General features: G+C 47.1%; 1 protein-coding gene, 2 non-coding genes and 1 pseudogene across 3 annotated transcripts; all 4 read right to left on the reverse strand.

The window, feature by feature from the left end:
• Positions 1–3,390: 3,390 nt before the first annotated feature.
• On the reverse strand, positions 3,391–3,585 carry LOC135380048 (U2 spliceosomal RNA). Its single transcript, XR_010419488.1, has one exon. It is a non-coding gene; the product is annotated as a U2 spliceosomal RNA (small nuclear RNA).
• Positions 3,586–3,820: 235 nt separating this feature from the next.
• On the reverse strand, positions 3,821–4,011 carry LOC135380130 (U2 spliceosomal RNA). Its single transcript, XR_010419562.1, has one exon. It is a non-coding gene; the product is annotated as a U2 spliceosomal RNA (small nuclear RNA).
• A 9,089-nt stretch (positions 4,012–13,100) lies between these two features.
• Positions 13,101–13,272, reverse strand: LOC135380107 (U2 spliceosomal RNA; annotated as a pseudogene).
• A 191-nt stretch (positions 13,273–13,463) lies between these two features.
• LOC135388914 (uncharacterized) lies at positions 13,464–14,942 on the reverse strand. The gene has a single exon (XM_064618795.1). The coding sequence runs from the start codon at positions 14,940–14,942 to the stop codon at positions 13,464–13,466; it is 1,479 nt and encodes a 492-aa protein (XP_064474865.1).
• Between the last annotated feature and the right edge of the window lie 1,735 nt (positions 14,943–16,677).

The raw sequence follows: 16,677 nt of genomic DNA on the forward strand, positions 1-16,677 counted from the left end.
ATCTACCAGGTACCGACGCTGTTTGATAAGGGGACACAATGTACGGGAGTGCTTCCTTCAACCGTTTTGCAATGAGTGACGCTAATACCTTATAGTCAACATTCAATATCGTGATCGGACGCCAGGATCGTGGGTCTCCTGTTTCCCTCTCGCCGTCTTTGGGTATGAGCACTATGCGACCCAACTTAAAAGACTCGGGCACAGTTCCTCTCGTCAAAAATCTATTTACGATATCGACCAAAATTGGTCCAAAGACTGGAAAGAAACGCTTGTAGAAATTTACGGTGAGGCCATCCTCCCCGGGTGCAGATTCCGATTTCATAGTGTTTAACACAGACTTAATTTCCGCGCTTGTAGCAGTCTTATACAAACATTGTTCAATCTCTGCTGGAACATGAGGTAGAACAGAGAGGAAAGCTATCCCCGATTCAAGAAAGGTTCCTGTTGGATCCTGCATTTGTGTTTCGTACAGACGGCTAAAAAACCGCACAAATACGTCCTCGATGTCCATTCGAGACCGTGAGGTGCTCCCCGATGGCATCCTCACTTCTTCGATGCGCACAGGTGATTTTTCTTGGATTTCTCCATTCCTTATAAAGCGGAGGTATTCCGGGTTTCGGATTCGGGAGGTACCCCGGTTTAAAGCAACCGCTGCAGTACGAGATGTCGTGCGAAGCAAACGAAAATATCGTTCTGTTTGAGTTTGTATATATTCTTGCATAAGGAGGGTTGCAGCCCCACCTCTTTTTACTATTTGGAGTCTCTTCCAAATGTTTCGCAGTAACAACGTCTCGTTTCGTGCTTTCTGTTTTCCAGCCTCAATAAAGAAACCGCGTATCGTCTCTTTCAGACTGTCCCATTCAACGCACCCTGCACGCGTAGAGTTCAAGGCCGCACTAATCTTTTGCTCGACATTACGCATCAGCGATTCATCACGCAGCAAGCTGTCGTCTAATCGCCACAATCTTCGTGACCCGCTCCTCGTTCTATCGACTTCTATCACCATTGATAGCGGCCGGTGATCTGAGATGTATCCCATTTCAGGTGCGAAGTTGGAAACTGTACAGGCTGTTACTTGGAACTGCGTGGACGATTGGAAATAAAACCTGTCCAGCCTTGTGAAAGAACGTCGGCGTGACCACGTGTACTCAAAACGATTTCCATGCTTATACAACCACGCATCAGATAGCGCATACTGGCTAACTATTCGTCTGAGCTCGCGCGCCGTATACGTGGAACGGCCACTGCCTGGGCCTTGTACATCTCTCCTGGAATCGAGGACGCAATTAAAGTCTCCTCCAAGGATTATTGGATAGACATCAAGCATGAACGCGTCAATCTCTTTAAAAAAGGAATTACACGTGTTTGCAGTTGCTGGCGCGTATACATTTATAACACGTAATCTATTTCCCAAGACTCTAACATCACAAACGAGCACTCTTCCTCGTACGTCAAATTTAACAACAACATCCGTTATGCGCGACGGGTTAAAATTAATTACCGCTACACCTTCACTCCGTGCAGTGCCGAACGAAAAGAAGCATTGAACGTGGAACCTCGACTTAAACGTTGCCACGTCACTAAGTGAGCGAAAATTCGTTTCTTGTAACAAGAGTAAATCACATCGATTGGACCTCGCCCAATGCATTACTTCTACTTGCTTTTGTACATTTCTGAAACCTTGTACATTTAAAGTGATAAAGTTCAAGCTCGTGAGAAAAAATTATATTCATGAGCCCGAGGACCCTATTGTGTGTCAGTATGTTCATCGTACGTGTCAGGACTGTCACCACTAATGATCACCTTTTTTTTTTTTTTCTTGTAACTTCCTGTTGGGAGCTGACCTTCCTCGGACGCACTGCTGCTGTCCGTAGAATATTGCCTCTTGACATCGGACTTTCCCGCCGTTTCGCTGGGCTGTTTCTCTGTGCTGCTGATGGTCGTCGGTGCTTTCTGGACTTTCTCGGAGCGTACAGGGGCCGTTCCGGCAAGGCGTTGCGGCAGAGGGTGGTACACAGGTTCCGCTTCATTAGATGACCTATCCTCTAGTTGGTTGTCGTTCCTTGATGATGTATCTAATGTCGAACCCGACGCAGAAGAAACATCATCTCCGATAGCCACGTCTTTCTCCGGCGTTCCTTCTTTCTGTTGATCGCCTTCCTTTGACGCCGTTGACATGTTATCATCTGTCGCGCTACTATCTCCGTCGTGCTCCTTATCTTCCCCAGAAGCAATTGTGGGCGTACTTGTGTCGGTGCTCTCATTATCTTCAAAGTTGAAAGCTGGGGAAACAACGATAGCCTTCTGTGGAGTGGCTTCCGCGTGTTGCCGCGCTTGATTCACAAGAGGAGGGAAGTCTGCTGTTGACAATCTTAACGCTTCTGAATATGCCCTCCGTCTTGTACAGTCGGCAGTAGCGTGGGCGCCATTGCATCTTCTGCATGGGGCAGTACAACCCTCTTTCGCGTGCCCAAACACTGAACAACGGTCACAATACGCGGTAGTGCAAGATTCCTTGTAATGACCTTCAAATCTGCATCTACGGCAAACCCTTTTCATGCCTCGGTAATTAAAGGTTACCCGGTGACCGTTGACACGCAAAAAATTCGGCACGGGATTATCAGGCTTCATTTCTATCTTGATGGTTCTGTCGCCTGTCCGTACGGTCGGGCGATCCTTGTACATCACAAAGCTGACATCAAGGACTTTCCCATAAGGAGTCAGAGCACGTGTCAGTTGTTCAGTTACTACATATGTTGGCAAATACCTGCATGTTACGATGGTTACTTCTGGCTCGATGGCTTCAATGCTTACTTCCTCGTTACCAAATCGCAAGAATCCTTGCTGTACGACTTGCCGGCTTGCACGCGCCGTTGAAACTACCACCTGGAACGTGGTCTCGACCAGGTGTTGCACACTGTAGACGTTGTCGATGCCGACTATGTCCGCAGTAGAATCGATGATTCCATCAATAGAAGTCCCCGAAGGCACGGTGACGTTAAACGCCCATTCCTTACTGGGTGAGCAAGATGTTGCCATCTTGCCCCGGAAACCGACGTATGGAACGACGAAATCCGGGGCCGAAACACTCGAAAAACGTTTGCAGTCTCCGATCAAAAACCCAATTGATCTTAGCCAAAAGGCTGAGAAGCGATAGCAGACAATTCTGCGGTTCCAGGACCCCTTCCTGTCACTGAAGTCAAATCCTACGGTGTCTTGTACATTGTACGTTGAAGTATTTATTTGTCCGACCTCCCTGACCTATACTTTGCAATCATATCTTCAATAGGTACGCTATGGTGCACCTGTTTTTAAGCCAGGCGGTAACTTAAGAGCAGAGCTTTGGTTCTAAAGTTCCAGAGAAAGTTACTTTTACTGTTTTTTGATTGGAAAACGTGGGCTGAACTCGGCTGTAGTGCAATGGCGAGACAACCCGTGACAGTGGCGAAGCTAGCCTCGACCACACCGTCTGCTTACAAAAATAGCGTTAATATCATGGGTTCCATTGGATCCCATATCAGATATTAAGCTGATAAGAACAGATACTACACAATTGATCTTAGCCACAGAAGGCCGAGAAGCGATAGCAGACAATTCTGCGGTTCCAGGACCCCTTCCTGTCACTGAAGTCAAACCCTACGGTGTCTTGTACATTGTACGTTGAAGTATTTATTTGTCCGACCTCCCTGACCTATACTTTGCAATCATATCTTGAATAGGTACGCTATGGTGCACCTGTTTTTAAGTCAGGCTGTAACTTAGGAGCAGAGCTTTGGTTCTAAAGTTTCATAGAAAGTTACTTTTACTGTTTTTTGATTGAAAAACGTGGGCTGAACTCGGCTGCAGTGCAATGCCGAGACAACCCGTGACAGCGGCGAAGCTAGCCTCGACCACACCGTCTGCTTACAAAAATAGCGTTAATATCATGGGTTCCATTGGATCCCATATCAGATATTAAGGTGATAAGAACAGATACTATATGTATTGGCATCAGCGTGGAAGACCAGCCATATTGGCTGGCTCCCTTTAACGCAACAAACGCACTAGTCTTCAACCATCGCAATGCCAACGCCCAAAGACGAGCTCACGGCAGGTCTGGGATTGATGTACGTGCTAGATGCCACCTCGCAACAAACCAAAACTCACGGAGAGTTGCTCGTGGGGCATCAGCACGAAGGATATTAGAAGCGGATGACATACCTACCATTGCTTTCTTCGAAGAGGGTCGCTGATGTTTGCCACCGCCTACCAAACTGGACGGCCCCAAGAACTTCTCTGTCCCTGTATAACACTCTACGGATGCCCGCTCTGACCCTGTTCAGTACCTCAACGGCGGTGCGAGCACGGCCACCGTGCACAGCTATGCAGCGTGCTATCCAGACCTGGTAGTTTATTTCTACCGCCAGGAGTACAAACTGGCGTCTATCGCAGACCGGAACTGGGAGCGAGCTCAGTAACTGGACCGTGCTCCACCGAATGAACGGAATGCCGTAAAGCACCTCAGCCTTGTGCCACAAAAAATCGGGGAGTAGACAGTTGCGAAAAGCGTGCTCCGACGTTTCAAAGGAAGGGCAGAAAGGGCAAAAAGGCCTGGTCAAACCAAAGCGGGACAACCTGTCCCTGAGAGGTAAAACGTCGTGCGCAAGACGCCACTGCAAGCTTGCACGGCGCGCATCCAACCAGCCGGCCGTAATATGAAGCCACGCGATCGGGCGAGGCACAGCCGAGCTCGCCGTCGGAAGGAGCTCCAGAAGAGCGGCATAAAAGTGCTTGACGGACCAGACAAAGAAATCCTCCGACGGGAATGATGCGCGTAGGCGACGGACGTTCAAAACGTACTCTCTCAAGTGCGAGACCACAAACTCAGAGCGCGGTCTATTCTGCACAAGCGGGCGAAACAGACGTACGTCTGGACCTAAGCAGTATTGCAGGAGATCGTGGGCGGGGTGGCCAGGGTCACTAAGGCCGTCGAAAATTGCCTTTATCCCGAGCGCAAGACACTTGATTTTTACGTGCGGAACCCGCAAACCGCCAACCTCTCTCGGCTGGTACATACGTGCACGGGATACCCACTCAGCTCCGTTGCCCCAGATGAACCGAAAGGCCGTACGAATTGCTGCAAGGAAAACCTGACGAGGAGGAAGGCAAACTGTCCCGTGATACCAGTATTTGCTCAGGAACCACGACGCAGCCAGGACAAAGGACAGCCTTGCCGCACACCGGTCATGATGGGGAACCTACCGGAGACGCCCCCGTTCACGCCGACCACGGCAGAGGAATCTCTGTATAGGGCCTTAATCCAGCCCACCACTACGGGAGGAAAGCCAGCCACCTCCAGCACACGGAACATATACCCAGAACAGATACTACAAAATTTATCTTAGCCACAGAAGGCCGAGAACAGGCCCCCACAGGTGCCATAGAGCCCATGGATTGAGGAAATTCACACAACCCTGGGCACGCAACCAATCAAATCATCAGGGTTTGCACCCCACGTGACATAGAATTGACCAATCAGTGATACGTTGATTTGGATTGTTCTACGGTCACCGTTCGTCTATATCCTGGCTACACTGCTGACTTTTTTGGCTGCTCTTGGGGCTTCGTGTCGGCGTTCGTTCCTTGTACATACGCCTGTAAATATGCTTGTAAATATGCCTGTAAATATGCGTGTAACCTCTTAATTTAAGTAATTTAAGTAAGGCCCTTCAACATGGAACAGTTGGTAACGGTAAGACGCCACGCCACTGTATACTGCAAGGCAGAAGGATGTACCTCGACAAACCTCAACAGCGACCATTCATTCTTCAGGTTTCCCGACGACGACAGGTATGCATGCACTTGCTCTATTTGGTTATCTTTGACCATCGGAGTAGTGCTACCCTCCGTTATCTTCACTGTTAGCACGTTAACTTTGTACCCAAAAGGATGGGCCCGAGTGAATGATTGGAACTAGACGACTCAAATTGAGATACAGTAGAAGCTTCGTTTGTTCCTTCCGTGCCGATAAGTTGTCACGTCGGCGAGTAGTTGATTTCGTATCGTACGCTTATGCAGGAAGGCGGCATGGATAGCCTTTGCTGGACGCCCCGAGCTCACCAATCTCCGTCCTGCGCAGCTGAGAAACCTGAGGCTGTGTGCCCCGCACTTTGCGCCTGACTGCTTCAAGAACAAACAAAAAACAAAGCTGAAGCGGTCAGCCATACCCAGTCTATCATTGAAGGGTGCTCCAGTGCAGCCAGGTGAGGGACAATTCCATGTCAAGTGAAAAGTAAACAGTGAACTAGGCAGAGCAGCTTGGTCAGTCATAAACATCTCAAGGCTTCCATTGCCCTAACTGTAAGCCCCAAGTTTACTGTCCAGCGATACTCATACTTGTATACTCGCCAATTTCAGGAGTTGTACGTGCGGGAGACGCTGCAGACGTATTTGGTGAACCCAGCACATCGGGTATCGTGTTTTCTCCTGCCAGCTGTGGAAGTTCAGAAGACAGACAGGCCCTACCACATCTTCCAGCGACACGACTATAGAGTGCACCTGTCACTGCCACTGAAGACCTTAGTGGTAAGTCACTTCTGAAGAAAATCAGTCAATTCCTCTGCTGTACACATCCCAGAATGTGGGAGGTTAATACTCATGTCTTCTGACGTAGATCTTTGGGCTTTCCTTTTGCTTCCTTAGAAGGGAGTTGGAGAAGTGGTCAGTTGGTATGAAAGCAGAGCATCATCTGTTGCTTCTTTTTGCAGAGGCTCTCTCTGGCTGCTCAGACCGTACTGCAGGTTCTCCATCTGCAGCGCCTGGACGTGATGTCCACTTCCCCCAGCAGCACGCAGCGCGTGGCAGTAAGTTCGTCTTGCGTTCTGTCAATCTTTACTTCCAGCACATACAAAGTTGCCTGATAGGTTGTCAGAGGTATGGAGCATCGCATCTGTTGTTGGCGTCAACACTGCACCACAGAATTAGTTATAATGAAAGGAATTGTTCATTATTGTTTTTGTGTCTCAAGCTGACGAATAGTCTGTGTCACCATTAATAAAATTACGCATTACATGCTCACATTGGCATACTTGCTGCCTTCAGGCACCATGCCCAGCACCAGTGGCTCAGTCTCACCGGGCACAAGCACTGCTGACTCCCCAGACGTTTCGTGGGAAGACCCTCCTCTGCCTATTACTTCCCTCCTTGACCCCCGCTGTAAGTTATACCAGAGAAATGTCGAATATTCTGATTTAGAGGTTTACGTTTGTGTGACTTTCCCCTTCCTCTGACTCGTTGCTATGTTGCTTACTTTCTGCAGAACAATACATATTTTGAGTAAGTACATCAATATGGTGTAGGTGGTGTACTTGATGCATAACGAGTAGCATTGATTTACCCTGTGCTTGATAGGCAAGTTTCATTTGTCAGACATATTGGGCTGTTTATAATTGCCTTCGTTTTTATAGGTATTTTTGTGGACTCAGTCGCTCCAACCTCCACACCTGGACGTCCACATCAAGACAAGACAGCAGGAACAGCCTCCCTCATTCGGAAATTGCAGATGCGAAACGCCAACCTCAGGAGGTCCCTCTTTAAGCGTAGATCACCGTTTCGCTTCGGTGGGTTGTCAAGGAGTGAGGTGGTTCAGGGTGCGTCACAATACCTGTCAAAGGGGGCTCTTGACATATTCCGCACCCAGCTGTACCTGCAGCCCTTGAACAAGTTTGGGCGTAGGTGGCCACGACAATTCAGGGGGGTGGCACTTAACTTGCACTTCAAGAGCCCTCAGGCATACCGCTTCATGGGCAAAATTCTGGCTTTGCCATCAGAGAGTTCCCTCAGGAATTGGCTAAAAGAAATTAACATGGAGCCTGGAGTCCTGCCTACAGTCCTTGATGGACTGAAGGAAAGATTCGTAGGGCTACCTCCAAAAGACAGAGTATGTGCACTGATATTTGACGAAATGTCTCTGAAGGAGCATTTGCAGTATGATTATCGATCAGACCAAATTTATGGATTTGCAGACACAGGAAAGGAGAGGAACCCTCAGATGGCAAATTCAGCATTGCTTGTTGTGCTCTCGGGGATATCAAGATCCTGGGTCCAACCCTTACCTCTTTTCGAAGTCAACTGTGTCAGCAGATACACTTAATGACTTGATTCAAGAGCTTATTCGGCAGCTTCAGACAATGGATATCATTGTGAAAGTGGTTGTATGCGACCAGGGTGCCAGCAACATTGCATTGTCAAGAAAGCTTGAGATTTCCCCATCAAAACCATATTTCACAGTTAATGGCTCCAAAGTATACTTTGTTTTTGACCCACCTCACCTGATGAAAACTACACGGAACCTTCTGTTGAAGCATGATCTTCAGATTGGAGGTTGTCAACAGAGAGTTCAGTGGTCTTTCATCAAGGAGTTGTATGAATCAGACTACCCATTAACAACTCGATGGGTACCCAAATTAACATACAACCACATTCAGCCTTCACCCTTTAGTCGTATGAAGGTTAAACTTGCAGTGCAAGTGCTAAGCGACCGAGTTTCCACTGGGATCGCTACCCTGATTGGCATGGGGCGTATGCATCCAGCAGGCATTGCGACCTCGGAATTCCTCCTGAAGATGGATGTGCTGTTTGATTGTTTGAACAGCTCATCTATCGAACGACGTGACGACAAAAAGATGCGATATGCTATGCAGGAATCCACCAAGCATCAGGAGTTACTCGAGTCCGCTGTCCAATGGATTGCACAGTGGAAGTTCGTCAGTGATAGGCAACCTCCTACTGTAAGGGGACGGCGAATCACAATTCGCTCAGTGCTTGCATTGTGGGAAGACCTTCACCAAAATTTTGGTTTTGAATATCTGCTGACACGGAGGCTTAACCAGGACCCCCTGGAGAATATGTTTGGGCAATTCCGGCAGATGCACGGGTGCAACGAGACGCCCAACGCGTTTCAGTTCGTTGCAGGCCTCAAGCACACCCTCGTGGGGAGACTCTCGAATCTTCCCAGCAGAGGGAATTGCGAGGCTGATACGACTGAACTCCTGAAAGAACTTCTGCGTATGCCGGTTTCCTCAGCTGCAAACATTCCCTCTGAACCATCTGGCTCACAGCAATTGTCTGCAGCTGATGAAAAAGAGCTTGAACATGTGATGCATGCTGTGCAAGAGCCACCTGATATTGTGGAGGCTAATGCACAGTATGCATACGCGGGGGAAATGGTACACTCCTTTTTAAAGAAATCTAAGTGCACTGAGTGCCCAAACTTGTTGAAGGATGTAGGTGAGGGACTCCAAAGAGCTGAGGTGTTGCTTGCATACTTGCAAAGCGATTCTGAGGCTTCTGGTAGGTTCTCTTGTATGCCATCAGACTCCCTGTTCCAGTGTGTGTCCAAGGCACAGAGACTTGTGCAAGAAGAACTTAAAATTGCTGCACAGAGGAAAAGAATAAGGCAACATATCTTGGACACTTTGATGAGCCAGATAGAGGGTCCCTTTTGTAGCATCACGTGTCAGACTAGGTTTATGTTAATGCTTACCTTGAGCGGAATATATCAATACTTACGGCAAAGAAACAGGGAAGTGGGAGAAAATGCACGCAAGCGAGCTGAGGACAGGAAGCGCAAAAAGCTGGCACCGTCGTGATAACTGTCTGAGCTTCAGGCAGGACACGGACAGAAATGAACAACACAGATCACTCCAGCTGTTCTGTTCATTTCTGTCCATATCCTGCCTGAAGCTCAGGTTTGATTCTCTTGAATTTTTTCCACAAGCTCACCTCCGTCATTGTCTCAAGCATCATCGTCTTCACTCAAAACTTTTTTCATTTTTGTTCTCGAATGTTCTGGGTCTAGATATTCAACTTTTTGCTATCCCGTAATGCTTGCCAAGTGCTCGGTTGAGTGTGCAATGTTTGGAAAAGAGCTATACCGGTCGTTACGTGCAGTTCAAGACTGGCCCCAGATCTTAATGAACAATGCTGTTAATTAACATGTTCTTAGTGAGCAATCGAAGCATAACTGAAGCAGTAACTTAATAAGGAGAAGTGGTTGCTCAGTGCATGGTAAATGATGCACTAAACACATCATTTGTTTATTGATTTCATTGACAAAAGAAGCTCAGCTCAGAATTGATGCTGAATTGTGCGAAAGTAAGTGTCGTCGGACACATTTTATTGCATGTCCTGGGTCTGGACAGTCTCCTCTGAAGTAATCTGTTTCCAGCCGCTTTTCCTGACACTTCCCTGTTTTTGGTCGTTTTGCACCATTTGACGTGTAGGATTTGTGTGAATCTTGTACTACCTCATTGCTTGCCAAGGTGGCAGGACTTGCGCGTACACAGTTTTGTAATCTCGTTGCTGAGGCACTCAGTAACCACAGTGTTTGACATGTCCCGTGTACATGGAAATTACTCATGCTATACCTTGATGATATGCCAGCAGCATATGCAGTCTTGCACATCGCTCATCCCTCGCTGTTGAACACTTAACAAATTTGAGCTGTACACGTGTATGGCTTATAAATCTCATTGTACTACTTCTAGTCAGGTTCTAGTCAAGTTTCTCTGTTTGTTGTCACAGATTATACCTTTGATACTGCTGTATGCTCACCCCACCACAGCTGTGGAAGTTGATTGACATCTGATGCAACTGTTAATGTTTCTGCAACTGTTATAGCGTGTTCCACATGCACTGTTGTATATGTTACACTAATCTTGCATTCAGCATCTAGCATAATCTTGTATATAGCGCGATATTTGCACGGCAGGACCAAGAGTCTGCCTTCTAGTCACAATTGCACGCACATATATGTACCTATCAAGTAAAACAATCTGCACACCTATTTCTGTATATAACAAGTAATGTGCTGTATGTATTTTATACCAGCCGTTCATACACACTGACCTCCATTGTCCAAGCTGTAGACAGTAAGTTAATTACTTTGTTATGTGCATCCTTTCCACCTTGTGCATACATTCTGTTCTGTGTCTCCTGCCACCTCCTGATATTCTTTGTCTGTTGTGGGCCTTTCTTCACTTTTTTAATAGTAAATAACTTGTGTTTACAAACATTAAACTTGTTGGTGCTTCCGAGTCCTAATGTGAAGTTGCTTTTTCCATTTCTAAACACAAACTTCTCACCACTAACACTTTGACTGGCAAGCAGAAATGTCCATCACATGCTCCATGGTATACAAGGTGACTGTTTCTAATGGAAACAGTAAAAAAAAAGTGGCTGTGTTTTCGCGGCCTTTGTGTTCCAGACAGGCAGTACCTTTTATGTGGCTCCTGTTACTAACACTACCATAAGAATGAGTGGTTTATACAGAAAGTCAGGGCTGGGTTGTGTCGCGAAAAACTGGGAGGGGGTCATAATTCATCATGGGTCAGAAAGAACGTAATTTAGGCGTTGTTGAGCCGCAAGACCCCCGCAGAGGGGGCAAGGTGAAAAATTTGGGAGGCTGTGAGCAAAATTTTAAGGGATGTAGGGGGGTCTGCATAAATCACTGACAAGAATGGCGAACAGCGCCAGCGTACTGACGAAGATTTTAACGTACGGTTTATGAAGAGTTTTGTTTTGCCCATAAAAACACACACTTTCTGAATCACTCTTAAATTCTTCATAGATGACACAATATGCTATCGATCCATAACTTAAAAACCGGAGACTAGGGGACAAAAAAAGGACAAACACAAACAAGGTCCCCCCCCCAAAAAAATGGTATCGATTCATGATCCCTCAGAATTCTACGTAACTGCCCCAGCGCGAATATGCCCGTCAGGATGGTACGTTACAACACTGTAGCACTGTAGTAGAGGACTCTAAATCTAGCAATTCTTACTCGCGCTTGTACTGTTCACTCTCAGGTTCCTTTTTTATTTCGTTTCCTACCTTTTCATTTCAACATGTATCCAAAGAGTGTACTGTTGCCGTGAAAACTTTATTTGTTCGTGCACTTCTCTGTACATTCGTTGATTCTTGTTCCGTCAAATAAAACGCTGTTTCGCTGGAAGCTCGCTCTTGTCTCTTTCAGTCTGCTACTACGAATCATCTTACGAATAGTGAACGGCTAATAAGCAGCCGCCAAGCCCCAAAGGTAGCCAAAATCCAGCAATGTAGCCAGATCAAGCACAAATGGTGGCCAGAGAACAATCCAAATCAACGTATCACTGATTGGTCAATTCTATGTCACGTGGGGTGCAAACCCTGATGATTTGATTGGTTGCGTGCCCAGGGTTGTGTGAATTTCCTCAATCAATGGGCTCTATGGCACCTGTTGGGGCCTGGCCGAGAAGCGATAGCAGACAATTCTGCGGTTCCAGGACCCCTTCCTGTCACTGAAGTCAAATCCTACGGTGTCTTGTACACTGTACGTTGAAGTATTTATTTGTCCGACCTCCCTGACCTATAGTTTGCAATCATATCTTGAATAGGTACGCTATGGTGCACCTGTTTTTAAGTCAGGCGGTAACTTAAGAGCAGAGCTTTGGTTCTAAAGTTTCATAAGGCGCGTTTACATGGGCGCATACGTCGACTGAAAGCAACAGTCGACTGATTGCAAAGATCGACTTGGGACGGTTTACATGGCAGGAAGCGATGCGCCTTAGTCCGCCGGGCAGTTCGGTCGACTCAGTCGATGACAGCGCCGCCAAGGCACTAAAGTGGTCACTTTGCAATTTCATACTGCATACTGCATTTCACTCTCAGTGTGTGACTTCCTTTACTTCGCCCATAAACATTAAAGCCTTCTACCAACGGCCCAGTCGATGCCCAATGCTGCTGGCTTGAAACGCTTGCACCGGCGGGAACGTCAACCGCGTCCGTCGCCATGTTTATTTTCTGTGTTGTGGGCGGAGCACGGCGGCAGATGCGGTTGTGACGTAGCGGAAACTGTCGGCACAGTCGACTTGCAGGGTTTACATGGCAAAGGCGAGACGACTCCAGTCGTCTGATCTACCCCAACGTAGCGACTTATTTCTGCTGTGTCGACGTCTACTTTAGGTCGATGTAGGCGGGTTTACATGGAGAGGGGAGACCGACCTATCTCGCCCAGTCGACTTATGTCGCCTTCATGTAAACGCGCCTATAGAAAGTTACTGTTACTGTTTTTTGATTTAAAAACGTGGGCTGAACTCGGCTGTAGTGCAATGCCGAGACAACCCGTGACAGTGGCGAAGCTAGCCTCGACCACACCGTCTGCTTACAAAAATAGCGTTAATATCATGGGTTCCATTGGATCCCATATCAGATATTAAGCTGATAAGAACAGCTTTATTGTGAAAATAAAATACACTGTACAATTCACGTGTTCAAGCTACCACGATCGAACTTCATCACAAAGAAGCCGTTACAAAATCACTATTACACACACACTATAGTGCAGACAAATAAGCAAGCAAGCCACAAAGGCAATCACCATCTCCGCCACCGGTAGAGTTCCGTCCATTTGCGAGAATTACGCGGTCCAAAGCCCCTCAGCACTAAAAGCTAACTTTCACTTTCTTCTCTGCTATGGAGAACAGAAGCCTGTGTTTTTTCCATCGCCTTTTAAAATCCAGTTCATCAAGTGTCTCCAACTCGGCTTGTAACTTTTTACGGATGTTCAACCCAATATAAAAGGACGATTTCCGAAGTGATTCACTGGTTCCTCCATATATCCTCCTCTTTCTTGATGTCCATATTTCATATTTTATCTCTCCCATGAGGAGCACGAAGGACGGAACTCGGCCAGTAGTAACAGGGAGTGGGTCGGAGTACAGTACAGTTTCATAGATTATTCGTGGTACACGGAATACAGTAGCGGCCTTGCGCCACAAAGCTTCAGCCAGAACACATTCAAAAAACACATGACGGTGGTTTTCGATACCACCGCACACATCGCAGTTCATGGAGGACACAAAATGGAACCTAAAAAGTCGAGTGTTAACAGGCAGTATATTGTGGGACAACTCCCAAGCGATATCGGCTCTGTCCCCTTGTAGCAAGTTCGATACCACAAGTCCCCTATTTTCCAAGGGCGCTATCCTTATGTCATTCATGCCAAATCTTTTGTACAGCTCATGGAACAAATCGTTCGTACGCATGTACGCCAAACTTCCAGAGGGAACAGCTTGCTGAACAATGCTTGCATGCCTTATGATTCCCGAATAGAAAACCGTTGGCGTTTCCGCCATTGGAACCGTGTGGTTCAGGGAACCCGAAAACACTCGACTCCCGGTGCCCATACAATAAAGCATCAAAGGCTTCGCGATATGGTCATCATCATCTAGGATTCTACAAATTTGGGCCATGGCCAAAGCGTCGCACTTGAGACCTATGTCAGGTATGTCAAATCCGCCAAAAACAGCAGGCGCCTGCACTACAGAACGTTTAACCCTCTCACACTTGCCTTCCCAAAAGAAAGACATCACAATCCTCGTCAAAACCTTGGCCGTTTTCTTTGACGGGGGAAAGCACGTTCCAAGGTACCAAATCTTTGATAGCATATGGCTTACAATAAACTGACGCTTCTCACCAAAGCTTACTAGAACCCCTTTATATTCTTCTCTGAGACTCTGTAGTGTGTCGCCAACTTCTTTCCAGGACTCTCCTGACGCTCCGCCCCTTGCAAAGTGAACCCCAAGCACCTTCGTGCTTTGCACCACCGGGATGTCTCCAACTGCAGTCCTACCGACTGCGCCGTTTATTGCCACAATAGAGGACTTTGCTTTGTTTAGCCTTCCCCCGGAGGCTCTCATGTACACATCCATAACGTCCAGAGCTTCCTCCACAGATTTTGTGTCAGACGTGCAGATGGTCAAATCGTCTGCATAAGCGAACAGGGTAGGCTTCGAACCAATTCCCGGCAGCGCCACTCGGGCAATGCTCGGATTTGAGGCAAGCCAACGTAGCAATGGCTCAATACATAAGACATACAACAGGGGGGAGAGGGGGCACCCCTGCCTCACTCCTGACCGCATCCCAAAGGGGCGAGTCAGCTTCCCATTAACGTCTACGCGCTCTTTGCACCCACGTACAGAAGTTCCACATAGCGCCTGAAGGTTTGGGGTAAGCCTGTAGCTTCTAAAAGCCTAAAAAGGTATTCGTGTCCAACAAGGTCAAAGGCCTTTTCTTGGTCAAACGTGACCAACATCGCCGGAATATTTTTACGTTTAACAACGGCACAAAGGTCCCTCAGAGCGCTTAAATGCATTTGAATCCCTCTCTCGGGTACAGAGCAAACCTGGACAGGAGAAATTAAGGTCGCCATGGCTTTAGAAAGTCTCAACTGCAACACTTTGGCCAATAATTTGTAGTCTAAATTCATTAGGGTTAGCGGTCGCCAAGCCTTCAAGTCAGTGCTTCTTTTCTTGTCTTTGCATATCAACTTAATAACTCCAAACTGCATTGATGGAGGTAAGGAGCCTTCGTTCAAACTTTCTCGCAATACCTCTGTCAACGGTAATGCAATGAAAGACCAAAACACCTTATAAAATTCTACGGGTAATCCATCCGCTCCTGGGCTTTTGCCATCAGCAAGGCAAGACAGCGCCTCCTTTAGCTCACTTGTACTAACTTCTTTTTCAAAAAGTTCATAGCCTCCATCGATCTTTGGGATCATCTTCTCGAGCTTCTGCCAAGCCTCTTCGTCTACCTCATGAGAAGAGTACAGTTTCTCATAAAACCTGACACAGACTTCCTCAATTTCGTCCTGCATAACCTGCTTAGTTCCATTCTCATCCATTATTGCACTGAGTCCAAGCCTCTCTCTACGCAACCGTTTTGAGTTACCTTCCCGCAGAGTGGGAACTACTTGGCCACTCTCTGGCCTGACTCCCCAAGAAGATTTAACCAGCAAAGAGTTAAGATCCTCCTGCAATTCTTTGTAAGCTTCTTGCTGAACCGCTGACCCAAGCCCAGTGCTTCTCAGATATCTAAGACCCCATCTGATGGAGTAAATGGCATGTCGTCTTTCTGCCGACCTTTTCCTTCCCCATTTCTGAAATATTTCTTTGGCCCCCATTTTAACATCCTCCCACCACTCATGCGTGAACTTCTTTTCCTCTATTTTTTCTGATAGATACCTCTTAATGTCGTCGACTACCTCGTTATCTCGCAACAAGTTTACATTAAGGCGCCACCGATTTGGTAGCCTTCCAAAACCAGTTTCATTTTTAAACGTAGACACCACTAGACAATGATCAGACATGTACAGAGCACTGTTTCCCACTTGAAACACTTCACAATCCATTATCATTTCACTCAATGCTTTGGAAACATAAAACCGATCTAGCCGCACGCTTCTTCCCTGAGCGTGAAAAGTAAAACCACTTGTATTACCATGTACCTCGGACCACACATCAGTTAGCCCGCATGCATTCAGCAAACGGTTAAGTTCTTTTGCTTTCCAAGTTTGAGGCTCAGTCTGGCCTCCCGTTCTATCGAACCGCTCATTGAGAACACAATTGTAATCTCCGGCGATGATAACTTGGCTAGCACCGATAATAAAAGCATCCAAAGTGCGGAAAAATTCATTACGTGGCCCGTTTTCCACCGGCGCGTAAACGCACATAACTCTTCTCACGTTCCCATCTAAGCTGATATCAGCCGTCACGATACGCCCCTCATCGTCGCGCGAAAACATGTTAATCATCCCCCGGAACTTTCCAGATAGAGAGATAGCAACACCGCGTGCTCTTCTGCTTCCAAAACTGT

This window comes from Ornithodoros turicata, chromosome 1, assembly GCF_037126465.1.
Source record: "Ornithodoros turicata isolate Travis chromosome 1, ASM3712646v1, whole genome shotgun sequence".
Taxonomy (NCBI): Eukaryota; Metazoa; Arthropoda; class Arachnida; order Ixodida; family Argasidae; genus Ornithodoros; species Ornithodoros turicata.

Excerpts from the sequence above, each read along its gene's own strand:
- LOC135388914 (XM_064618795.1), bottom strand. The coding sequence starts at position 14,942 with ATGCGGTCAGGAGTGAGGCAGGGGTGCCCCCTCTCCCCCCTGTTGTAT.